The 26,670-nt window shown below is 39.6% G+C and overlaps 1 protein-coding gene and 1 pseudogene across 1 annotated transcript in view; one reads left to right on the plus strand and one right to left on the minus strand.

Moving 5' to 3' along the window:
- Nucleotides 1-6,981: 6,981 nt before the first annotated feature.
- The window catches only part of LIN7A (lin-7 homolog A, crumbs cell polarity complex component), a 143,852-nt gene continuing 124,163 nt past the window's right edge, over nt 6,982-26,670 (plus strand). Inside the window, exon 1 of the mRNA XM_049783601.1 lies at nt 6,982-7,158. Within this exon, the coding sequence (XP_049639558.1) occupies nt 7,116-7,158 (43 nt within the window). The 5' untranslated portion in view covers nt 6,982-7,115. The remainder of the gene's footprint in view (nt 7,159-26,670) is intronic.
- LOC126023370 (uncharacterized) lies at nt 12,432-12,526 on the minus strand (annotated as a pseudogene).

Raw genomic sequence — 26,670 nt, forward strand, 5'->3', positions numbered from 1 at the left:
ACTCTAGATTGGGGAATGGTATAAGAAGATGACAAGCTTTAGAAAGATGCATTTAGAGGATAATAAAGTCCATGTAGGACAAGAAAGGCAAGGAAGGAAGACAGGATGACAGGGAGGAATTTAATCCAAACCCAATAATAGTTTTAAAAATATGCATTTGATTGGACCCAGAAATACACTTAATCACAAATATATTAAAAATACCATAATTTGCTTTAGCACATTTGAGGATAAACAGGAGAGTTTGGAACTATTTTGGTGTCCCTACCAATGTCATATTTTCCTTTTAAACTGACAAAATTATGTCCTCAACACTTCTGTAGTAAAATCTGTAGTAACCCCCCTCCCCCAAAAGAAACTTTTGTATAGTTTTTAGCCCGTGGTGTAAACACTCTCAGTGACCGATCTTAAGAGACTGACAATTGTGCCAATGAAAGAGAATTTGGAACAAGGTAGTTGTGATCTTCCCCACTAGCTAAGACTATTGGGTTTATCTATTTTATTATTAGTCCAGGATTTTTGGGTAACATTTATTCTCCACAAAGAATGGAATTTCTCAGGTTAAACTAAATCTCTCAAAACAGAATAGTAGATAGTATATAAGAAATGCATGATAAACATTTGTTGGAGAAAAGGATAGTTTTAAATCAGGATTAAATATATCAAAAATTCAAAGATGCAGCTGTAAGAAAAACAAAATTTCATATCCCTCAGATGTGTGGTTTCTAAAACCTTAAAAATATCTCCTGCATCAATGAAAGAAAGAAGTGAGTCCAGTATCACTTTTAAGATGATTTAACTGACTTCTTTTATATACCCCTTAGGTCTCCCCAAGGTTGGGATGCATAAATAAAAAAGAATTAGAAGCTTTGAATTTAGGTCTCATTACAAAAAGATCAATCATAGTTTCCAACTTTGAAAATAGAAAAATGTTCATTTCAAAATGAAACAAAAATAGCATTTTATATTCTATGCATTAAATAGGCATAAATAAAACACTCCAGAATCAAAGTTTTATACCTATTATATGAGCTATAACAAAATCAAAATAAAAGATATTTACAATTGGCAGTATAGCTTTAATAACCTAAAATAATGCTAATAAGACAATAACTGAGGAATTCAGATTTTAAATTTACTTTACTCAAAGGTTTTAATTTCTTTGAAATGGAAGGTCATTAGAAATGACTTATTTCATCTTAAATTTTCTAACATCCACCTTTAAATTAATCATGTTGCTACTATGGCTCAATTTTTTTTTTTAGCCCAGAGACTGCAGTTGTAAATTTCCTTGTATTGTATGATGGTAAAAAAGCAATTCATGAAAGGGCCATTACAATTCCATTAATTATACTATGTTTACAACTGGACTCATGATGGTCCCTTCAAGTTGGTATTATACTTCAAAATAAATGGCCAGTTGTTACCTATGTATTCTCTTTCTCTCCCATCTCTGGCTTTATTTCCTATTTCTCAGAATATCCTTCTCCTTATTTCTTTGTTGTTGTTGTTGTTGTTTTTTGAAGCATTGTGATTTAAAATCCTGTTGTGAATGATTTCATGCATACAACATTCTAATACCACACTTTACACTTTGGGATATAGTTTTAGGTTTCCCTTTTTTGGCTCTATGCTCAAGAATCACTCCTGGCAGGCTCAGGGGACCATATGGGATACTGAGGATTGAATCTAAGTTGGCTGCTTGCAAGGCAAATGCCCTACCTTTTGTGTGCTCCAGCCCCATAGCATCTTTTCATCATGGTAAGCTCATTCTATCTTGTAAACTGGACATTATTTTAGAAGCAATTCAATCATCAACTTATGTATTATTTACAAAATAGTGAATTACTGATATCTCTATTCAGACTTTAAAAACCATTTTCCTTTCTTTGTAGAATATACACCAAACAAATATAGGACTTTATTTGTTGTTTAAGATATCTGGTGCCTAGAACAGTTCAAGGTATATAGTAAATCTACCAAGTGCTTGTTGAGTGAACAAGCAAGTAGTTTATCATTAAATCATATGATAAAATGATTATAGTAAGATCCTCAATATATGGTGATAATAAAAACCCTACAAATATTTATGTTCCAAAACATAGGCTGGCATTTCATCTTAATCTAGTGCTATTTTGACAAAGCTGTAAGAATTAAGGAAGATAATTTGTTATCTTGATTCAGTCAAAAAATTCTAACACCCAGGGCTGAAAGAATTCCAGTTTAAAGGTGCTATTTTTTTCACATGAAACTGTGGTTATTATATTCAATTTATAATCTAACTAAACACATATTCATGCTATGCCAATGCTTTTGCAAACCTCTTGATTTTGTCATATACTTTGAAAAGATTAAATTGAATAGTTCCTTTTTTCCACCCCTAAATTGAATAGTCCTTAATGTTACTTTAATAAATTAAATGAATAATTGGGGAAAGAGATTGCACAATATGAGTAAGGCACTTAGTTGACACAGGGTTATCCCTGATTTGATCACCAACACAGCATATGGTCCCCTAAATATGACCAGGAGTGACCTCTGTGCACAGAGCCAAGAGTAAGCGCTGAACATGGTTGAGTCCCAAAACAAAAACAAAAAACAAAACAAAGAAAAACTTTGAATATTGTTTTTAATAAGAACAGACTGTATAAAGTAAGCAGACTTTTAAATAATCACCACTATTTACATAGAATGGGGTAAATATATTTTTTCCATATTTAACTAAAACTCCTCCACTAATTCTCTTTGTATATATCTGAAACATAATAAAAAGAGATTTGTATACATCTGGAACTCTAAGATGAAAATATAAAGGCACTAAATATTCAATAATACAGAATGAAGTGTAGGTTCATAGTACAAGCTACAGGGGCTACACTCCACATGTTACTGACTATTAATATAAGTTGCTCACCCCTTCTGAGTCTTTTTATTCATAAAATGGGATAACAATAATATGATTTTTAAAAGTTGAAGGAAAAGGAAAGAAACCAGCTTAACCATAAGCCTGGCACATTGTTCAGTAAGTATAGTACTTATTCAATTAAATAATTTCCTTGAAAATAGTCACCACTAAATGAATTAGCTAAATAAAAGTTAGTTTAAATGAGTTTTTTTTTTAACAATTCCTCATAATAACAAACACTCAACTAAACAACATGTGTATGAATAAACACAGGATATTTACATCAACATCACCTTCTAGACAGACATGACTCAAGTAATATCTTAGGACTTGGTAAGTCACAGCTACAAAGGAAAGGAAGAGTTCAAGGTAATTTCTTTATGTCTCTTTGTACCTAGAAGGCTCATAAATTTTATTCAAGAGAAAATAATTGTTTATATTTAATAAAAGCCAGTTTTAATAGTGAGATACTTATCCTCTATGATTTGAGCTAAAGGCATTTATTGACTCTGCAGAAATAGTTGTTAAGATGATTTGTGCTTCCTTTTACTTTCTCTTTTAATCATTACGAAATTCAAACAGAAATAGACAGAGAGGATGAGGATAGTGCCGATTTCCATTTAGGGAGCACAAAGCAAAGATCCCGAAACATGCAGTTAAAGATTTAGGGAGATATCTGAAAACAAAAAAGACAAAAATCCTACTTCATAAAACTCAGAATCTAGGATTTGTACTGATAGAACTACAACAATGGTCTTTTGACTGACATTAAATTTTCATTCAAAATACTGTAGAGTAGGGGACTGGAGAGATAGTACAGTGGTAGGGCATTTGCCTTGCATGTGCTCGACCTAGGATGGACCTGGGTTTGATTCCCAGCATCCCATATAGTCCCTCAACCTGCCAGCAGCGATTTCTGAGCAGTTTCAGGAGTAACCCCTGAGCGCTACCAGGTGTGATCCACCCCCCCACAAATACTGTAGACTATTAAGAGAGAAATACATTGGTAGTCAAGAGATTTGTGAATATTCAATTTTTGTTCTCCATTAACAAATGAGACTTGATATATCTTGCTAAATCCTGAAATGTTCTTTAATGCTATTGGGTGTGTATTTATATACATACATACATACATACATACATACATACATACATACATACATACATAATTCAACTGTTCTCTGCTGCTTGATTTAGGGAATGTCATATGATGTGATGTGCTATGACATGGAAAATGATTGTCTTTTTTATTTTTGTTTTTAGTTTTGGGCCACACCCTGTGGTTTTCAGGGGTTACTCCTGGCACTGCACTCAAATATCCTTCTAGGCAGACTTGGATGTAGGGGGCAATGTGATGCTGGAGATTGAACCCAGGTTGGTCTCAGGTTGGCTGCATGCAAGGCAAACATTCTACCCACTGTGCTATCATTCAGGCCCAGCATGAAAAATTATAAAAAAAATTGTTGCTTCCTCCTTAATCACCACCAAACTTTCTTTCCGTGGTCCCTCAGAACCATTGCTCCACACACTTCGCATAGCTTATTCACTATCTGTGTCCCAGAGCAAAGAGAACTGTCCAGGAAGAGCAGAGTCTTATTAATCTTTGCACGGCAGGGACCTAGAACAAGGTTTGCCCCCCACCCCATGTTCCAATCTTTGTGCATCTGTTCACACAGAGCATCGTGAAATCTTAACAGGCTCTCACCAAACTCAACTAGATGGCAGTTAAACTCACTCATTTTCTGGAATCTCAGTTAGATTTCCTTTTCAATCCTTCTTTTGAAAAAGATGATGTGACTTCTGACTGTTACAGAAAAAATAACACTTAAACTTTAAGACCAGGATTTAGTCTGAAAACATGAAAAAGTATAAGATTAGGCTATTACTTAAGTATGTTTTTAGGAACAACCAATAATCTGACATTCTCATTTAGTGATTTCCTTCCTTCCTTCCTTCCTTCCTTCCTTCCTTCCTTCCTTCCTTCCTTCCTTCCTTCTTCCCTCCTTCCTTCGTTCCTCCTTCCCTCCTCCCTCCCTTCTTCCCTCCTTCCTTCGTTCCTCCTTCCCTCCTCCCTCCCTTCTTCCCTCCTTCCTTCGTTCCTCCTTCCCTCCCCCCTCCCTCCTTCCTTTGTTCCTTCTTCCCTCCTTCCTTCGTTCCTCCTTCCCTCCTTCCTTCCTCTCTCCCTCCCTTCTTTCTCCTTCCTCTCTCCCTCCCTCTTTCCTTCTTCCTCCCTCCCTCCCTCCCTCATTCCTTCTTCCTTCCTTCCTTCCTTCCTTCCTTCCTTCTTCCCTCCTTCCTTTGTTCCTCCTTCCCTCCTCCCTCCCTTCTTCCCTCCTTCCTTCGTTCCTCCTTCCCTCCCCCCTCCCTCCTTCCCTCCTTCCTTTGTTCCTTCTTCCCTCCTTCCTTCGTTCCTCCTTCCCTCCTTCCTTCCTCTCTCCCTCCCTTCTTTCTCCTTCCTCTCTCCCTCCCTCTTTCCTTCTTCCTCCCTCCCTCCCTCCCTCCCTCATTCCTTCTTCCTTCCTTCCTTCCTTCCTTCCTTCCTTCCTTCTTTCCTTCCTTCCTTCCTTCCTTCCTTCCTTCCTTCCTTCCTTCCTTCCTTCCTTCCTTCCTTCCTTCCTTCCTTCCTCTCTCCCTCCTTCCTTCGCTCCTTCACTTATTCCCTTGCTCCCTCTCTCCCTTCTCCCTCCCTCTTCTCCCCTCCCCTCCTCCCCTCCCCTCCTTGCTGCATGCAAGGCAAACGCCCTACCACTGTGCTACAAACTGCCCCATCCTGCTTTTTTCCCTCCTTTTTTAACCATGAGACCATGAGATTTAAAGATCCCCAGAAACCTATACTACAGTATAACGAGACACCTAAATATTTTCTTATGCAACAGTAATTTCCTTTGCAATTTCATAGTGGAAACAATTCTGTACTGTCAAAGGGAAGTGGGTGGAAGCAACTCTGTCATTTCCACCCTAAATCTGGAAGGTGAAACTAGTCTGTTATCATTTTTGAATTCTGCCGATTATCCGGAATTTTCTGCTTAATTTTTTAACCAGTTAAGGAACCAAAACTCTCTGCAGTGGAGAGAGAGGGGGGAAAGCAGGTTTTTTTATTTTTAGCCACCCTGTAGTTGAAGGTTCTAGAGAATGAATCTTGAGCCACTGATCACAAAGTAACCCTATCTTTCTCTAAAGCCATCTTCCACCCTGTCAAGGAAGGAAGGAAGGAAGGAAGGAAGGAAGGAAGGAAGGAAGGAAGGAAGGAAGGAAGGAAGGAAGGAAGGAAGGAAGGAAGGAAGGAAGGAAGGAAGGAAGGAAGGAAGGAAGGAAGGGAGAAAAGGAGGAAGAAAGAAGGGAGGAAGGGAGGGAGAAGGAAGGAGGGAGGGAAGGGAGAAGGAAGAGAGGGAGAGAAGGAAGAGAGGCAGAGTGAGGGAAGGAGAAAGAAAGAAAGGAAGGTAAAAAGGAAAGAAAGGAGGGAGGGAGGGAGGGAGGGTGGGAGAAAGGAGGGAGGGAGGGTGGGAGGGAGGGAGGGAGGGAGGAGAATGACCCCAATTAGGCCACTCTAACATTTACTAAGTGTCAAGTCTGAGTTACAATCGCTTAGAGACCAGCTTTGTCAAGCTCTAGGTACATTTTTCTGATTTAAAACAAAACAATCCTTTTTTACCAAGAGAAACAAAACAAACTATTGCTGATCAAGTCAGTGTTCAGGAAGTTCTTTTCCAAACCTGAGTTCAGGGTAACCCCTGGAAGCTCTGCCTAGAGGCCGTTACCCTGCCAGCAGTTCGAGTCAACATTCCACGGACCAGTAACAGACCTTCCCAGACACGACCACGGGCGAAACCATAAGGTCGTGGCCCCGCGCGGCGTCTTTCCTCTAAAGACGCGGCGAGTGGATGATCTGGTCAGAAAAAAACAAATAACAAAGCCCCCCAAAACCCCAGAAAAACAAAATTCTTCTTTGCATCCCCTCCCCCGGCTCCCCCATCCCCCCCCCCCAACCCCCAGCTTTCATCCGCCTCAAACCCGCGGCCACTAGGTCCCTTCTCCGGCGCGCAAAGTTGCGCCTCGGCGCCTCGGAGGGGCGCGCTGCTGGGGCGGCGGGGCTCAGGGGTGCGGCGCTCCCCGCTCGCTGCCAGCTCAGCCTCCATCTGGGCCTTCCGCGCCGCCGCCGCCCGCCCAGCCTGGTCCTGCAGCCGAGCGTCCCTCGGGCTCCCGGGCAGACATGGCGACCCTGAGCGCTGTGCAGCCGCTGTCGCTGGACCGAGGTAAGGGCAGTGCGCGCCCCGCTGGCTCCCGGGGACCCCCAGGCACCCGCGCGCAGCGCCCAGCCCGGCCCGGGCTTGGCCGGCCCCGGCGCATTCTGCAGCTCCGGCACCGGGGCACCGGCGCACCGGCTCCGTGCTTGGGGAGAGCGCGGGGAACGTCGGGGTTCCGGGTTCCGAGATAGACCCAGGCGCGGCCCCCCGGAGCCCGCACGACGGCCGGGGGGCGCCACCCCAGGGAAGAAGCGCGAAGTTTGTGTCGGTGCTGCGGGCTGCGTGGGTTCCCCTTCTCCTCCGCACCCGTGATCGTGGCCTGCTAAGGTGCAGGGCGCAGGGGCGCTTTAGGGGCGCCCGGGCTGGGCGCGGAGCTCGCCAGCGCGCAGAGGGCGAGGTGGGGCGCAGGCGAGGGTTGCCGGGTGCGGGGAGCAGCGCGCAGACCCGCTGGTCCCCGGATGCCAGCTTGGAGGGCACCAAGCTGGAGGGAACCCGTTTCTCTTGGCCAGCCAGGCGGCCTTTGGGGCTCCAAGCCCGCTCAGCGCCGTGTCCCGGGTGCCGACCCCGAAATAGAACTTGCGACCCTGCGATCCCCTTGCACGGGGGTTTTGGGGATGCGGCGTCCGCCCAGGACCTTCTCGGGCTGCAGGTGTGTGTGTGTGTGTGTGTGTGTGTGTGTGTGTGTGTGTGTGTGTGTGTGTGTGTGTGTGTGTGTGTGTGTGTGTGTGTGTGTGTTGGCTGGAGGGGCTTCTCGGGCTGCAGGGGTGTGTGTGTGTGTGTGTGTGTGTGTGTGTGGCTTGTGTGTGTGTGTGTGTGTGTGGCTTGAGGGGCTCCTCCGAGCGGCTGTCATCTGTCCCCCGTGCTCCCTTGTCCCCTTGGCTGCCTCACGCCCGGTCCCTCGACTCTGCCCCTTCTTGTCCCTGTCCACAGCTGCGGGATTTAGTACCCCAAGCGGCCATTTGGAGGAAGATGCTTTAGTCCAATATGCTCCCTAAAAATACACTTTATAGGGAATGAAACGGGTCTTGGCGATGGGCGGTTGGGGGCGCAAGGGAAAAAAAAAAAAAGATCATTCGGCAGTTGAGTGAACTCAGTGGGCTTAAAATTTGGAGCGATTGTGGGTCACTTAAATGCAATCTCTTGGTGCCAGAATAGATGCTCTGTGGTGCCCATAGCAACCTTACTTGGGAGGAGACTTGAAAGGTCAAGAGGAGCTGATCCGGGACTGGGAAATTGTGGATGTGCAAACTGGTGAATTAATAACAGTCATTCCAGGGCTTACAGATCCATTGTATAAGCCACGATTTCTTCCCCAGAGCAGGGCATGGGCATAGTAGGGTGAAGCGTTGCCACTCAGAGCCCAATAAATGGCAAACTCTTAAAAAAGGATGGTATCCCGAGTGTTCACGTTGCCATGTAAGGAACTCCAGATGAATCACCACCGTCTTTTAAACATCGAGTCAAATAACTAGATGAGGAGGAAAAGAAAGACCAGGAAAAGAAAATGTCCTGGTTGTGAATTTTCAAGACTGCTGCCCCCATTGCTACTGAAAATGCATGACCTTCCCCCCACCCACACCCACACAGTCTTTTGAAGCATCCCTTAGTTGTAGAAAGGAAGTATAATTAGATTAAGACCATTTCTCAAAGTTGCTCTGTTTCACAGCCGGACTGGACCTGTCCCCTGCTGGTGAGATTAGGCAAAGCTAAAAGAGTCCCTGGATGTATGTGGGATTCATTTACTGGCGCCTCCCTGCAAAAGTCCATCATTTACCGATGACGCATGAGGACATCATTGCTGTGCACTGAGTCTGCATAGAAAAATAATTTCTCTCTTTTTATTAAAGTATAATTAATCATAGAATTAGATGAAGCTAAGGAATTTAAATTTTTCCTACTCAAAAAATTATGTCTTTGTTAAAAGACAGTACAAATATGACTCAGATTTAACTCTGACCTTGAATGGATTTATTTGCTTATTGGGGCCTCGGTTCCCTTCTGTGCCATGCAAGATCTTACGTTATGATTCAAACACAGCTTCAAGAGTGTCCAGTTTGATGAATGAATAGTAGGACTCAGTTTTGGGTCTCATACTGGAAGATTTTTTCTAGGTTTCCTAGTGAACTTTGATGCTCTCTGAGGTCAAATCTCTGTGCTTCTGTTTCTTCACTGAATTAAGTACCCAAAGGTGCTGTTTCTAAATCCACTTTTGAGGCTCTTAGTGCTTGCCATACATAGGCTGATTCACAGTAGAAGATCCAAAAGAAATATTGATTGGGCTAGGTGAGCCAAGGCAAACAGCCACTTGTGCTGTGTTAAGATCAGGATTTAATAATGAAGTGCAATGCCTTGAGTCAAAGCATTTGGACCCGACGAGGATAAGGCCCTCAGCCTTTCCTTCCTTCCTTCCTTCCTTCCTTCCTTCCTTCCTTCCTTCCTTCCTTCCTTCCTTCCCTCTTTCTCTTCCTTCCTTCCTTCCTTCCTTTCTCCCTTCCTCCTTCCCTCTTTCTTTCTCTTCCTTCCTTCCTTCCTTCCTTCCTTCCTTCCTTCCTTCCTTCCTCCCTCCCTCCCTCCCTCTTTCTTTCTTTCTTTCTTTCTTTCTTTCTTTCTTTCTTTCTTTCTTTCTTTCTTTCTTTCTTTCTTTCTTTCTTTCTTTCTTTCTTTCTTTCTTTCTTTCTTTCTTTCTTTCTTTTTCTCTTTTCCATCTTGAACCCATTATTGGGGAAGCTTCTCACTAGAAAGTGCACCAGTTCTACCATGAGTCACCAAGGAGGATGGTGAAGAATGAAGAACCTGGGAAGAATGAAAGAAATAAGCACCCTCTAAGAGGCATCTCAGCAAACCTGAGTCTAAAAACACTGATTTGAAAGAGCGAGTTCTGCAGGGTTAATCTAGTAATTCATGGCAGCTGCTAAATTATCCTTTCATTTTTGTTTGGTACCCCTAGGCATCATAAATGGATATATCTGGAATTTTCAGGGCAGGGTTTTAACCAAAAAATTAAAACTATGGATTGAAATTAAGGCACCCATATTTCTCAGAATTCAAAGGTGGTTATATTAAAAGTCTAAAATGCAGATTGCTTTTAACCATTTCTTGAACTTGTCTGGAAAACAAGCCTTTATCAGAACCAGGCTAGACCAAGAAAGTATGAACAGGGTCACCCGAGGTTTTCACTACTGTGTATGTGTTGAATCTTTTCCAGCTGATATGAAATTCCAGATGTAAAACTTGAGTAACCTCTGAGTGGCTGTGGCACACTTGTTCCCTGTTTTCTGCTGTCTTCAAGAATCTTTATATAGTTACTGAATGCCAGTTCTAAGTTAGTATGACTGGTATATATACATTGAAGAATGAAATGCATATATCATTTTCTTCATTATGGTCATAGACAAGAGAAAGAGAAAGAGAAAGAGAAAGATTTATACACACAAACAAACATATTCATTCATTCAGTTTGTCATCATCCATGTACAGAATGCAAGAGGAATGCCTAAATCAGAGTTCACATTTATGGACATTAAGCATCTACTATGGGTGGAAGAGGGAAGAGATACTAAGTAGGGATTCATCCATTCAATACAATTATTTGGTGCCAGCCATAGACAAATGCTATGTGAAGCAATGTGACAGTAATAATGAACAGAAGGAATAAGATCTGATAGAATTTGCATGATAATGAGATTCACACACCTATAGAACTCAAATAAATACTGGAGAGAAAAAAATCAGATAGGATCAAGATGTGACTCTAGTGACTCTAGTAACTAATCTAGTATAAATATATTCTGGAAACTCTAGTAACTCTAGTTTGACTCCTTGAGTAGGTTAATTCTGAGATGTAAAGGAATTCAAGACACAAGTCTCAATTGCCTGGAGAGATGTCCTTTGGTAAAGAATCTCATGTGTGCAGCTTGCAGATGATTTTGGCATAAAAACATGAAATGGGGTGGGGGAGTGATCGAAAATGGAATGTGGGATATTTATAGCTAAGAGCCAGATGATGTACTTTTTATCGAGGATATTTAAAAAGTTCTCTAAAACTAGTGGGACAGAATAGTGATGAATGTGGAATGGCCCAATGCGTTAGGAAGGAAAGTAGGAAGGAAGGAGGTAGGGAGGGAGGGGGAGGGAGGGAAGGAAGGAAGAAAGAAAGAAAAGAAAGAAGGAACAAAGGGAAAGAAAGAAAAAGAAAGGAAGGAAGAAAGAAAGAAGAAAGAAGGGATGAAGGGAAAGAAAGAAAAAAGAAAGGAGGAAAGAAAGAAAGAAGAAGGAAGGAAGAGAAATAAAAAGAAAGAATGAAGAAAGAAAAAGAAAGAAGGAAAGAAGGGAGGGAGGGGGAGGGAGGGAAGGAAGGAAGGAAGAAAGAAAAGGAAAGAAAGAAGGAAGGAAGGGAGAGAAAGAAAGGAAGAAAGAAAGAAGGAAGGAAGGGAGAGAAAGAAAGGAAGAAAGAAAGAAGGAAGGAAGGGAGAGAAAGAAAGAAAAAGAAAGGAAGAAAGAAAGAAAAAGAAAAAGAAGGAAGGAAGGAAGGAAGGAAGGAAGGAAGGAAGGAAGGAAGGAAGGAAGGAAGGAAGGAAGGAAGTTATTTTTCCAGGCTGGCTGCTTGTCTCACTATTACATATATAACCAATCAAGTTTCAGGGAAAAAAGAAATTATCCAGAAAGAACAACACTCTAAGTGAGACCCTTGCATATAAATTCTGTTCTATATATTTCAACAAAATCTACAGTTTTGCTTCTTCCTAGACAAAAACACTATATACATTTTAGCACTACAATTTTTGTCACTATACATAAATCTACATGTTGAATTCAAGTCGTCATTATATTTATTTATTTCCAACCAAATATTTCCTAATAGACAGTGATGTGGAAAGTAATATTGTAATTTAATTTACTCTTGGCCAAGATGTAGATAAGGAGTTTGTCTGTCTCTTTCAACATTTCCAATGTTCACTGCCATTCTTCCCACCTCAGAGTGCAGTTGGCCCTATTTTAATCTCAAAAGCCAAAAAATGACCTTCAGCTAAAGTCAAGGGATGACTTCTACTAAAGTCAAACCTAGGATGTGTTACACCTTCATAATAAAGAACATAGATAGGAATGATTGACCATGAATTCGGAAACATTATTTAGTGTGGTAGAAGCAATTTCTCTTCACTTTCTGTCTCAAGGTCCGAAAAAAGAAAACATCAAAACTCTTTTACACTTGACTTCTGTTTTAAATCATCAACAAATAAATTTTGAAAAAACAATTTAAGAAAAAGTGAATAATTAAAGATATTTCTAGGAGTTAATTAAAATTTGGATTTCAAATAGCTACAGCTTTGTTATGACATGATCATACTATAGAAATGACCCCTGAAAGTATAGTCTTTGTTATGACATGATCAGTAGCTCACAGTTTGAATTTAGGTGATCATAAACAAACAATTGGTGTTAGAATCATCTAACTTTCCTGTGAATTCCACTTGACTTGTATAAGAAGCAGCAATAATGGAAATGGAAATCTTGATTTCTTGGTTTCTTATATAACTCCTTATTTCAAATATCATCTAAACAATTTTGATATATATGTTCTCCCTTTTAAAAAGTCAAACATTGTTTTAGAGTTTTTCAAGTATAAAACTAGGCTGTGTGTGTGTGTGTGTGTGTGTGTGTGTGTGTTCAACCTTACAGGAAAAAAATGAGAAAAATTAATGTAAATGAAAAATCCAGTGGATGCCATAGTTTTCATAGAATTTGTAATAGAGTAAAAAAAAATTCTCTCTTTTCACTTTTCAATACATGCAGAGCTTATTACTTTGTGTATCTCCCAATTCAAGCCTGGGGCAGTCTATAGCTTTTTTAATCAGCTATACTCTCTGCTTTTTTATAATATCTATATTTGCCTGAAAATTGCTTTAACTCACAGTCCAAAGGGCCTTGCCCCTTCTTTCCTTCTCATTATTTTCTTAACATAAGGGGAGATTAAGGAAGAAGAAAAATAAAAGTTTGACTAGTTCTTGGTTGGATTAAAGATGACTGTATGGTGGTTGTGTTGGGGGAGGAGAGGATGTCTTCACTGGCAGTACTAATTCCCTGAACCTCAGCAATCAGCTGCATTTTTAGGCCGTTCCTTTCTCAGTTTTTCTTTAGGCTCCACTGAACATTGAAAATATATATATATATATATATATATATATATATATATATATATATATATATATATATTGAATTTGGGGCTGTTATTAAAAATCAATAGTTCAGTGTTTGTTTCTGCACTCCATGGTGACAGACATTTTCTAAGAGTTAGAATTAGGTCTTCTCCACCTTTTTCTTCTCTTGGGTAACAAAAAGATTTCATGGGAAGGATTCACCTTTCTGAAGAGTTTAATTCCTTCCAAAGATATTTCTCAGGGAGTGAGAATTTTAGCCATATGGAAAAGAAATGAGCAATTACACTTCCATAAGAGGAAAAATAAATCTGGTAATTAGATGCTAAAGTGTTAACTCCACTCTGGCAGCCCTGAGAAGTATTGGATGGACTCTGGTCATTGATGGAATTAAGCCTCTTGCTTTTAGAGCATTTTTTAAAAGTGCTTACATGTAGTAGAAAAAGGGAACTTCTAGGGAGTGAAGCCAATGGGCTGTTGTCTACTAGGCATTAAGGATTGCCTAAGTACAGATCTGTTAACTTTTGAGGAAAGCTCTTAGGTTGACATAAGATCCTGAGAATATAATTTTCCTCTTCTTGGAGATCATACCAGATTCATTTATGTAAGTCTAACTGCTTCTTTTGGAACAGAATTGGTGCACACTTAATATCTGTTTACTGAATAATGAACAAAAATGATGTAGGAGAACTTTAACTTGCAGTCATTTTTTTTTAAGTTGGAATTTATTTTGTTAGAAGGCCATACCCAATTGTGCTCAGGTGCCCAATTGAGTAATTCTGGCTCTGTGCACAGGAAATCACTCCTAGTTAGGCTTGGGGATCTTATAGGATGCCGGGTGATGGAACTTGGATCAACTGAGTGCCATACATATATACAATGATTCAAAAGTGGTGATTCTCTGTGGTTATCACTTTTCCTCTTGTATGTGGCTGTAACAAGTAGAATGCATCACAGGGCTAAGAAAAAATGGGAGATGCTAGCATTTATATTTACAAACCTATTTCTGTTGTGTGTATACCCTTGCTTCCTCAATGTGGACATTGAATTAGGTTAGCTAATGAAAGTGTTTATAACTGGAAAAAAATCTTCACTTCTATTTTTCCAACAAGGTGTTTTCATAAGATTTTCTCCAATACACATGCTCAATTAAACCACACTGCCTCATTGTTTTATGACTGCAAGCAGATAGAACAGTGTCCTGATAACGAAATTGAAATTGATTTAATTTGTACACACTTTCAGTTGGCAGTTATGAACTTACTCTTAAAAAGTACTATTGCTACATCGTTGCTTTTTTCTTCTGTAGGTCATAATGCTGCATTTTTTTTTCATTTCATTTTACTAAGTAATTTGCTAGGTGAATGTGAAGCCTTGTCAAAATAAATATGAATAAAATTTTCACCAAAGGCAACTTGCAGCCATTGCATTGAGCTGAGAGATAATGTTATTTGTCTTGATAGTTGTTTGTCTTGGATTAAGGGACTAAGATTTTTTATTTAAGGTGATAGAACTTTTCCCTAGAAACTCTGGAGCTATTTTAAGTCCTGCCAGTTCTGCCTATTTACCTTTCCATTGCAGTGATAGAATATTTCATTTCATAACAAAATAGGCCTTTTTTCTACCAAATATTTATATTAATAAAAAATAGGTAGAACGGTTAGAATCTTAGAGGAACAATAAAATTTAAGGTACCAGATTAGATGAGAAAACTTTATATGATGAAGAGTTATTACTAATAATGAGAAAATTGGATATTATCAGTGAGCAACTGCTAAGGAATTTTTGAAGAAAATTGAAGAACAATAATTAATGATCACATAAATATTCTGTTTTCTAGAAATGCAATAAAATAGAATATCAGGACACTATAGACAAAACAACCCAACCTAATCTTGGCAGAATTGAAGGCACATTAAGTGAAAAAAACAGATTTGGCACTTAGTTGTGATTCATTCAATGGAGCCACTTGGGCTTTCTAAGAATAACTATACTGTATTCTCATGGGGCCCCGATGCACATGGAAGGTTGTGAAAACTATGCCAGTGTCTAGAGTTGGCTGGATAAACTCTTAGAGTTCTAGTCATTGAAACATTTCTCTAAGGTAGTTTGGTTTTCTCTATCCAAGTCAATATTATTACTTTTGTTTCTCAGGGGTTACTCCTGGCTCTACACTCATAATTCGCTCCTGGCAGGCTTGGGGGATCATATGGGATGCCAAGATTAGAACTACCATCCACCTGCATGCAAGGCAAATGCCCTACCTCCATGCTATCTCTTCAGCCCAATATTATTACTATTATTTGGACGAGAGCTGTGGAAGGTGCTCATAGCTGACAGAAGTCTGGGAACTATTAGCAATAACTTGGCCAACCATAAAACACTCAAATGTTATACCTAACGAATAAGAGGTTATAAAAGAGAAGGTAAACTTTAGTAGAAATGAATGTGGTCTGCCTTGATTCATTCCTTCTGTCAGATGAGAGTGTCTGCTAAGTGGTACCCTTACACTCACTTAACTCATTGCCCTTGATTGCACTGTCTAGTGAATCCCACCTCTTCCAATTTCTCTAAACTACCTGGAAATTCTCAAGTCACATCCATTTACAGTTAACTAAAATTACTGATTCAGTCCTGGTCAGGACAGGGTGGTTTAACATGACACTTAAAAAAAAATACTACCGGGGCCAGAGAGATAGCACAGCAGCATTTGCCTTGCAAGCAGCCAATCCAGGACCTAAGGTGGTTGGTTCGAATCCCGGCGTCCCATATGGTCCCCCGTGCCTGCCAGGAGCTATTTCTGAGCAGATAGCTAGGAGTAACTTCTGAGCACCGCTGGGTGTGACCCCCCCCAAAAAAAATACTACTAAGTTCTTTTGCCCGAGTTTTCATGCAGAATTTCCCATTGACTCCATTTTCCTCAAAATTATAGATTTTTCAGTTCTTTTTTAGGGCTTATTTATTTATTTGTATATATTTATTTTGTTTTGTATATATTATATTTTATTTATATATATATTTGGACCACATCTAGTGGTTCTCGAGAGTTACTCCTGGCTCTGTGCTCAAGAATTTCTCCAGGTTGGATTGGGGGATGCTATGGGAAGCTAGGGATTAACCCTGGTTGTCTGCTTGCAAGGGAAGTAAGTACCCTACCTCCTGTGTAATTGCCCCAACTACTCCAAACTGATTTTGATTTTAGAATATTGCATAAGGCAGAAAAGAGTATGCAAGGACTAGTCAGGAATATGATCTTTGGGGTCCAGACATCTTGATTCAAAATTAAACTCTGCCTCTTATTAGCTATGAAACAGTTAATCTCTTCTCTGTATTTATTTTTCCTTTGTAAAATCAGTGGTAAAAAATGAACCAGGAAAACATGTACAAGTGCTTACAAAACTGTTTGGTTCTTAGTAAATGCTCAATAATGATTAGTTGGGCTTTTCCCTGGGGCTTGCATTTTCTTCAGTGCAATCAATGACAAGTGCACAAGCTTCTGTTTGGACAGATGTAGATTTGAATGCAGTTGTGTATCTTATGGTCTACAAAGACTTAAAATATTGCATACATTTTCTTAATTTTCTTTCATTCTTTGCATAGGGTTAGGGACATTCCCTATGCACAGTAATATTTCCTGTGTACATTCAAATATTTACTTTGCCATTCAAGAAAAAATGTGGGCTGGAACAATAACATTATTAATTATCATTAATTATTATTAAATCATTAAGTATTATTATTAATTATTATTTATTAATAATAGGGCATTTGTCTTGCATTTGGCCAACCCAGGTTCAGTCCCTGGAATTCTATATTGTCCTTCAAGCCTGCCAGAAGTGATTTCTGATTGCAGAGCCATGATTGCTGCTGGGTGTGGCCCCCAAATAAAAAAGAATGAAAGGTTGTTTATTTCCCTTGTGTGTGTGTGTGTGTGTGTGTGTGTGTGTGTGTGTGTGTGTAGACATTAAATGGATCATTTTATAATATGGTCAAACTATTATAATAACTCACAAATAAAAGATATTTTGGGCATGCCATCTAAATAGTAAATTGTAGTTAGTACTTTTCATGTTTGATTTCAGTTAATCCTCACACAGTATCTTTGATGCAGATGCTATTACTGTCTTGACAATGAGGCAGAAGAATGCTCAAGAAAGGAAACAGAGATCAGGAGGGGTGATTTCTAAGGCCTTGGGTTTCATTGCTCTGCAACAATAAAAGAGCAAGGTCAGTGAGGGAATAGGGTCTGTGAGAGGTTCTTGGAAATATAAACTGGTGAGGATCAGCTGAGACCTTACAAAAATTTCAAAGATCAGACAAGAAACAAACACAGGCACATTAGGAAGAATATTGTCAAATTCTTATTCATAAAAGCAATGGATGTTAATGTTGCTGAAGATTGATTTGTATATTTGGGGATCACAGAGAAAATGTTGAAAAATAGCCAGAGTTTTAGAGGCTAGAGGGATGGTACAGCTTCAGGGCATTTTTCTTGTCCATGGTAAACTCAAGTTCAGTCCCCAGCCCTAGCACCAAAGCTACTCTTAAGACAGAGCCAGGAGTGAGTCCTGACCATGGTTGGATGTCACCCCCAAACAAAAAGTATCCAGGGGTAATGAATGATTGTTCCCTTGCCAGTAGAGATTCTTTATTTCTCAATTTTTTTTTTTTTTTGGTTTTTGGGTCACACCCGGCGATGCTCAGGGGTTCCTCCTGGCTGTCTGCTCAGAAATAGCTCCTGGCAGGCACAGGGGACCATATGGGACACCGGGATTCGAACCAACCACCTTTGGTCCTGGATCGGCTGCTTGCAAGGCAAACGCTGCTGTGCTATCTCTCCGGGCCCTTTATTTCTCAATTTTAAAGCTTAAAATAACCAGGGATAGAATTATAAGAAAGAATGGGCAGTTTTCTGCATTTTCTTCCCAATAACACAAGAGATAATAAGGGTGACCTTCAAAAGACCTGCTAGTTCTCTCTTTGGGACAGACAAACGTTTTTTATCATTTCCAAATACTGATGGGCTCATATGAAAAAGTGCCAATGAGAAAATGGGCCTCAAATCCTCTTTCAAAGTAGTTCTTACCTCCAAGAGAGGGATACTTCGAAGGAATGGGCATGAACTGAATTTCAGGTAGGAAAAGAAACATGCCTTTGGAATTTGTTTGGCTTTTTTTTTACTTTCAACATTAGCTCTGAATATCTAGAAGAATATGCATGGTTGGGTTATCCATCATTACTCCATGGCTTGATGTTTTATTGAATTGGATGTTTAGATTTCAGTGATATTTTGTCTAACTTTAAAAGTGAAGAAGACAGTCATTCTATGTAAACCTTTCCAATAACTGAAATTTAATTCTGTAGTCTAAAAGTGATTAATTGGGGATGGTTTGAACCTTAGAAAACAGGACCCCTTTTCTTTTTTTCTCATTCAGTATAGCATATTCTCTGTAAAATATGTTGCTTCCTTCTTTTAATTAAGAACTCGTTTAAGATAAAAACAAACAAGACAGGGAAATGTACTGTGTATTAGTGAAGAAATGCTGAAACAGAAATTTTAATGGCTCTAAGGGAATTTCTACATTTCTCTGACTTCTCATACTTAGTTGCAGTTGATGTATGTTTGCCTCTGGATAAATAAGACATTTTGAATCATGTAGATCTCAGTTCTTCTTACATCACACAATTTCCAAGAATTGTCAGACCAGTGCCCAAATAATCATAAAAGGTTAGTAATATGTCAAGGTGTGTGTGGTATGTACTGACTGTTTCCTTCCAGTCAGAATTTGAAGTTTCTGATCCCCAATGTAATTGTACAACAATGGGATTTTGGAGGCTATGGTTTAATGTATTGAGACAAGAATTTAGGGAGGATATGTATGGCTTGTGTATTGAGATAAGAAATTGGTAAGGTGATATGATTCATGTATTGAGATGGAATTGGGAGAACAGTATGGATGATATTTCAAGGTAGGAGTTTGGGAGGGTAATATAGCTTATGTATTGAGAAGGAATTGAGCGGATAATATTGGTTTAGAAATGGTTGAGAGGTGGTACTAGCATTTGGGTAAGAAGGAATTGGAGCCCCATCTTTCTCTTTGGTCAGAAGATTTATTTAGAAGACACTTGTCTGTAAGTTGGAAAATTGCCTTTCACTAGAAAAATCTGCTGGCACTTTGCTTTGGGACTTTCAAGATTATGAGAAATGTAGAAATAAAGCTGCTGTTTTAAGCTTACTGTATGGCTTGTTGTAGTAACTTTAGTCGCCTGAAATAGTGCAACAATCATTAAATTATCTTGGTCTCAGCAATTTTAGTAGAACAAATTTGCCGCACACATATAATTAGTTGTACACATTAAGGTATGCCCAATTTCCTGCTCAGTTTCATTTTCTTGTCCTCTTCTAAGTTTGGAAATTTCGGCCTAACATTTACTAACAGTTTGAAAGTTTTTCCTCTTGTAATGCTCTCCAAGATTTTTAAAGCTTTTATTTATTTATTTTTTTTTTTGGTTTTTTGGGCCACACCCGGTGACGCTCAGAGGTTACTCCTGGCTATGCGCTCAGAAGTCGCTCCTGGCTTGGGGGACCATATGGGACACCGGGGGATCGAACCGCGGTCCGTCCAAGGCTAGCGCAGGTAAGGCAGGCACCTTACCTCCAGCGCCACCACCCGGCCCCATGAGATTTTTAAAGCTTTTAAAGAAATACATTTTTTTTAAGTCTCCTACTGAATCTTTTTTCAAAATGAGATTTCTTATTTTCTAAGTGTGCAGGAGCACTAACTAATCTTGGGCAAAGCAAGGTTTTTCTTTCTTTTTTTTTTTTTTTTAAAGTTTTGTTTTTTTTTCTATTTCATTTGATATTTCTTTTTTTTTATAATTTTTTTTATTTAAACACCTTGATTACATACATGATTGTGTTTGGGTTTCAGTCATAAAAGGAACACCACCCATCACCAGTGCAACATTCCCATCACCCAAGTCCCAAATCTCCCTCCTCCCCACCCAACCCCCGCCTGTACCCTAAACAGGCTCTACATTTCCCTCATACATTCTCAATATTAGGACAGTTCAAAATGTAGTTATTTCTCTAACTAAACTCATCACTCTTTGTGGTGAGCTTCCTGAGGTGAGCTGGAACTTCCAGCTCTTTTCTCTTTTGTGTCTGAAAATTATTATTACAAGGGTGTCTTTCATTTTTCTTAAAACCCATAGATGAGTGAGACCATTCTGCGTTTTTCTCTCTCTCTCTGACTTATTTCACTCAGCATAATAGATTCCATGTACATCCATGTATAGGAAAATTTCATGACTTCATCTCTCCTGACAGCTGCATAATATTCCATTGTGTATATGTACCACAGTTTCTTTAGCCATTCGTCTATTGAAGGGCATCTTGCTTGTTTCCAGAGTCTTGCTATGGTAAATAGAGCTGCAATGAATATAGGTGTAAGGAAGGGGTTTTTGTATTGTATTTTTGTGTTCCTAGGGTATATTCCTAGGAGTGGTATAGCTGGATCGTATGGGAGCTCGATTTCCAGTTTTTGGAGGAATCTCCATATCGCTTTCCATAAAGGTTGAACTAGACGGCATTCCCACCAGCAGTGGATAAGAGTTCCTTTCTCTCCACATCCCCGCCAACACTGTTTATTCTCATTCTTTGTGATGTGTGCCATTCTCTGGGGTGTGAGGTGGTATCTCATCGTTGTTTTGATTTGCATCTCCCTGATGATTAGTGATGTGGAACATTTTTTCATGTGTCTTTTGGCCATGTGTATTTCTTCTTTGTGAAAGTGTCTGTTCATTTCTTCTCCCCATTTTTTGATGGGGTTAGATGTTTTTTTCTTGTAAAGTTCTGTCAGTGCCTTGTATATTTTGGAGATTAGCCCCTTATCTGATGGGTATTGGGTGAATAGTTTCTCCCACTCAGTGGGTGGCTCTTGTATCCTGGGCACTATTTCCTTTGAGGTGCAGAAGCTTCTCAGCTTAATATATTCCCATCTGTTAATCTCTGCTTTCACTTGCTTGGAGAGTGCAGTTTCCTCCTTGAAGATGCCTGTAATGTCCTGGAGTGTTTTGCCTATGTGCTGTTCTATATATCTTATGGTTTGGGGGCTGATATCGAGGTCTTTAATCCATTTGGATTTTACCTTTGTACATGATGTTAGCTGGGGGTCTAAGTTTAATTTTTTGCAAGTGGCTATCCAATTGTGCCAACACCACTTGTTGAAGAGGCTTTCCCTGCTCCATTTAGGATTTCCTGCTCCTTTATCAAAAATTAGATGGTTGTATCTCTGGGGAACATTTTCTGAGTATTCAAGCCTATTCCACTGATCTGAGGGCCTATCCTTATTCCAATACCATGCTGTTTTGATAACTGTTGCTTTGTAGTACAGTTTAAAGTTGGGAAAAGTAATTCCTCCCATATTCTTTTTCCCAATGATTGCTTTAGCTATTCGAGGGTGTTTATTGTTCCAAATGAATTTCAAAAGTGTCTGATCCACTTCTTTGAAGAATGTCATGGGTATCTTTAGAGGGATGGCATTAAATCTGTATAATGCCTTGGGGAGTATTGACATTTTGATGATGTTAATCCTGCCAATCCATGAGCAGGGTATGCGTTTCCATTTCCGTGTGTCCTCTCTCTTATTTCTTGGAGCAGAGTTTTATAGTTTTCTTTGTATAGGTCCTTCACATATTTAGTCAAGTTGATTCCAAGATATTTGAGTTTGTGTGGCACTATTGTGAATGGGGTTGTTTTCTTAATGTCCATTTCATCCTTATTACTATTGGTATATAGAAAGGCCATTGATTTTTGTGTGTTATTTTTGTAGCCTGCCACCTTGCTATATGAGTCTATTGTTTCTAGAAGCTTTTTGATAGAGTCTTTAGGGTTTTCTCAGTAGAGTATCATGTCATCTGCAAACAGTGAGAGTTTGACTTCTTCCTTTCCTATCTGGATTCCCTTGATATCCTTTTCTTGCCTAATCGCTATAGCAAGTACTTCCAGTGCTATGTTGAATAGGAGTGGTGAGAGAGGACAGCCTTGTCTTGTGCCAGAATTTAGAGGGAAGGCTTTCAGTTTTTCTCCATTGAGGATAATATTTGCCACTGGCTTGTGGTAGATGGCCTTCACTATATTGAGAAAGGTTCCCTCCATTCCCATCTTGCTGAGAGTTTTGATCAAGAATGGGTGTTGGACCTTATCAAATGCTTTCTCTGCATCTATTGATATGATCATGTGGTTTTTATTTTTCTTGTTATTGATGTTGTGTATTATGTTGATAGATTTACGGATGTTAAACCAGCCTTGCATTCCTGGGATGAAACCTACTTGATCGTAGTGGATGATCTTCTTAACGAGGCATTGAATCCTATTTGCCAGGATTTTGTTGAGGATGTTTGCATCTGCATTCATCAGTGATATTGGTCTGTAATTTTCTTTTTTGGTAGCGTCTCTGTCTGGTTTAGGTATCAAGGTGATGTTGGCTTCATAGAAGCTATTTGGAAGTGTTTCTGTTTGTTCAATTTCATGAAAGAGTCTTGCCAAGATTGGCAGTAGTTCCTCTTGGAAAGTTTGATAGAATTCATTAGTCAATCCATCTGGACCTGGGCTTTTGTTTTTCGGCAGACATTTGATTACTGTTTTAATTTCATCAATGGTGATGGGGGTGTTTAGATATGCTACATCCTCTTCCTTCAACCGTGGAAGAGTATAAGAGTCCAAGAATTTATCCATTTCTTCCAGGTTCTCATTTTTAGTGGCGTAGAGTTTTTCAAAGTAGTTTCTGATTACCCTTTGAATCTCTGTCATATCAGTAGTGATCTCTCCTTTTTCATTCCTGATACGAGTTATCAAGTTTCTCTCTCTCTCTTTCTTTGTTAGGTTTGCCAGTGGTCTATCAATCTTGTTTATTTTTTCAAAGAACCAACTTCTGCTTTCGTTGATCTTTCGGATTGTTTTTTGAGTTTCCACTTCGTTGATTTCTGCTCTCAGCTTTGTTATTTCCTTTTGTCTTCCTATTCTTGGGTCCTTTTGTTGAGCATTTTCTAGTTCTATTAGCTGTGTCATTAAGCTACTCAGGTAAGCTCCTTCTTCCTTCCTTATGTGTGCTTGCAAAGCTATAAATTTTCCTCTCAGTACTGCTTTTGCTGTGTCCCATCAGTTCTGAGAGTTTGTGTCTTTATTATCATTTGTTTCCAGGAACCTTTTGATTTCCTCCTTGATTTCATCTCGGACCCACTGGTTATTGAGCATGAGGCTGTTTAACTTCCAGGTGTTAAAGTGTTTCTTCTGAGTCCCTTTGGAGTTCACAAATAATTTCAGAGCCTTGTGGTCAGCGAAGGTAGTCTGCAAAATTTCTATCCTCTTGATCTTATGGAGGTATGTTTCATGTGCCAGCATGTAGTCTATCCTGGAGAATGTCCCGTGTACATTGGAGAAGAATGTGTATCCAGGTTTCTGGGGATGGAGTGTCCTATATATATCCACTAGGCCTCTTTCTTCCATTTCTCTCCTCAGGTCTAGTATATTCTTGTTGGGTTTCAGTCTGGTTGACCTGTCCAGTGTTTACAAAGCCGTGTTAAGGTCCCCCACAATTATTGTGTTGTTGTTGATATTATTTTTCAGATTTGTCAACAGTTGTATTAAATATTTTGCTGGCCCCTCATTCGGTGCATATATGTTTAGGAGAGTGATTCTTCCTGCTCTACGTATCCCTTGATTAATATAAAATGTCCGTCTTTGTCCCTTACAACCTTCCTGAGTATAAAGTTTGCATTATCTGATATTAGTATGGCCACTTCAGCTTTTTTATGGGTGTTGTTTGCTTGGATAATTTTTCTCCAGCCTTTTATTTTTGAGTCTATGTTTGTTCTGACTATTCAGGTGCGTTTCTTGTAGGCAGCAGAAGGTTGGATTGAGTTTTTTTGATCCATTTAGCCACTCTGTGTCTCTTAACTGGTGCATTTAGTCCATTGACGTTGAGAGAAAGAATTGTCCTGGGATTTAACGCCATCTTTATTTCAAAATTTGGTGTGTCTTTTGGGTAGTCTTGTCTTAGATTAGGTCTTTCAGTTTTTCTCTTAAGACTGGTTTTGTGTCTGTGAAGTTTCTGAGCTGTTTTTTGTCTGTGAAACCATGTATTCTTCCATCAAACCGGAAAGTGAGTTTTGCTGGGTATAGTATTCTGGGTGAAGCATTCATTTCATTCAGTCTTGTCAGAATATCCCACCACTGCTTTCTGGCATTGAGTGTTTCTGGTGACAGGTCTGCTGTAAATCTCAGGGAAGCTTGCTTGAACATGATTTCCCCTTTTGATCTTGCTGTTTTCAGAATTCTGTCTCTATCTGTGGGATTTGTCATTGTGACTAGGATGTGTCTTGGGGTGGTTTTTCTGGGGTCTCTTTTGGTTGGTACTCTTCGGGCATGCAGGATTTGATCACATATATTCTTTAGCTCTGGAAGTTTCTCTTTAATGATGTTCTTGACCATTGATTCTTCCTGGAAATTTTCTTCCTGGGTCTCTGGGACTCCAATGATTCTTAAGTTGTTTCTGTTGATCTTATCGTAGACTTCTATTTTCATCTGTTCCCATTCTTTGACTAATTTTTCCATTGTCTGCTCATTTGCTTTAAGTTTTTTGTCCAATCTCTCCTGCTGTATGGAATTGTTATGTATCTCATCTTCCACAGCACCAAGTCTATTCTCAGCTTTTGATACCCTGTCCCAGAGCTTATCTATTTTGTCATTCACTTCGTTTACTGACTTTTTCAGTCCTGTTAGTTGACATGTTATTTCAGTTTGGAGTTTTGTCATTTCTGCCTTCATATTTTCTTGGTTCTTATTAGTGTTCTGTTCAACTCGATCCATGGTTTCTTGGAGTCTGTTGAGCACCTTCCATATTGCTAGTCTAAAGTCCTTATCTGAGAGGTTGATTAGTTGTTCAGTCATTATCTGGTCCTCAGAATTGTCATCTTCATTCTCTATGTCTGATGCTGGCCTGCGTTGTTTCCCCATTGTCACACTTGTATTGTGGGTTTTTCTACGTGTTGTGGTGGTATTCATTGTCTATATGATGTAGGCAGCACACTCCTCTGGCTCCTCCCTTTCTGGATGGGCTGACTTGCCTCTAAGGGAGGGGAGTCCTCCGTGGAAGAAGCCTCACACTGGGTCAAATCTTAGGCCCGAGCATGCAACAGAGAAGACAGTCCAGAGAGAAATGTTTGCTTCTGTGATATAGCGCCGTTCTTAGTGTGATTTTTCCTTCTTGTTGCAATGGAGTTCTTTCCTTAGAAAGAGTGCACGGCCGCGTAGCGAAGCGGAGCGGCCGTGCTCCTCTGAGCCTCTTTTTGCCCCACTCGCAAGAGTTTCACGCAAGAGGACAGTAGACAGACATAGACAGGTCACACTCACAGTCTTTCACAGTTGAGCCCCACTGGGCCGGTGTACTTTCGCGGATTTTCCCCGCCTGGTGTCACACACAGGGAGCCGGCTTTTGCCGCAACGTTTTTCTTATGTAAGACTGATGTAGAATTTTGTTCATCTTGTTGTCTTATTATTATTGTTGAAGTTGAAAACAGTTAAGCTGTCAGTCATTTTTGCACTTATATTCTTTGTATCTGTATATTTCCAATTTTTCCTTCCCATCTGTTATACTATTGTTTCACCCAAGGTATAAATGTGGAGTACATTGCTACTAAATTTGATTTAAGCCTGGTGTCCCAAGCTGTCACCTTAGATCACCAGATGCAGTCTATGGGCTAAGAAAGATCTTTCACATTTTTAAATGATCAGAAAACTCAAAAGAGGAGTATTCCATAATACAGGACGTTTATGATACATTCAAATTTAAGTGTCTTTCAATGAAGTTATATATATATAACAATATAACCTATCTTGTTCAGTTACACAATGCCAGTGGGTCCTTTCATACAGCACTAAAATGCTGTGATTTAGACTTTATGGTCTGTAAACTTAAGAAGTTACTGCTTACTTTTGGGGCTGGAGTGGTGGCGCTAGAGGTAAGTTGTCTGCCTTGCAAGCAGTACCAATCCCCTGGCATCCTATATGGTCCCCTGAAGCCAGGAGCAATTTCAAAGCACATAGCCAGAATAACTCCTGAGCGTCAACAGGTGTGACCCCCCCAAAAAACAAAAATAATCCAACAAAACAAAACAAAAAAGTTACTGTTTACTTTAGTACAACTCACACCTATAGAGCATTTTCTGCATGCCAGATATGTAGTAAGTTGTGTTTAATAATTTTATTGTTTCATTTCCATTAATCATCATAAAAATATATATAGGAATGTTTATTTTTTCCAATCCATTTGCACAGAGAGATCCATTTCTTTGTTGTTGTTTT

Source organism: Suncus etruscus, chromosome 11 (genome assembly GCF_024139225.1).
Source record: "Suncus etruscus isolate mSunEtr1 chromosome 11, mSunEtr1.pri.cur, whole genome shotgun sequence".
In the NCBI taxonomy this organism is placed as follows: domain Eukaryota; kingdom Metazoa; phylum Chordata; class Mammalia; order Eulipotyphla; family Soricidae; genus Suncus; species Suncus etruscus.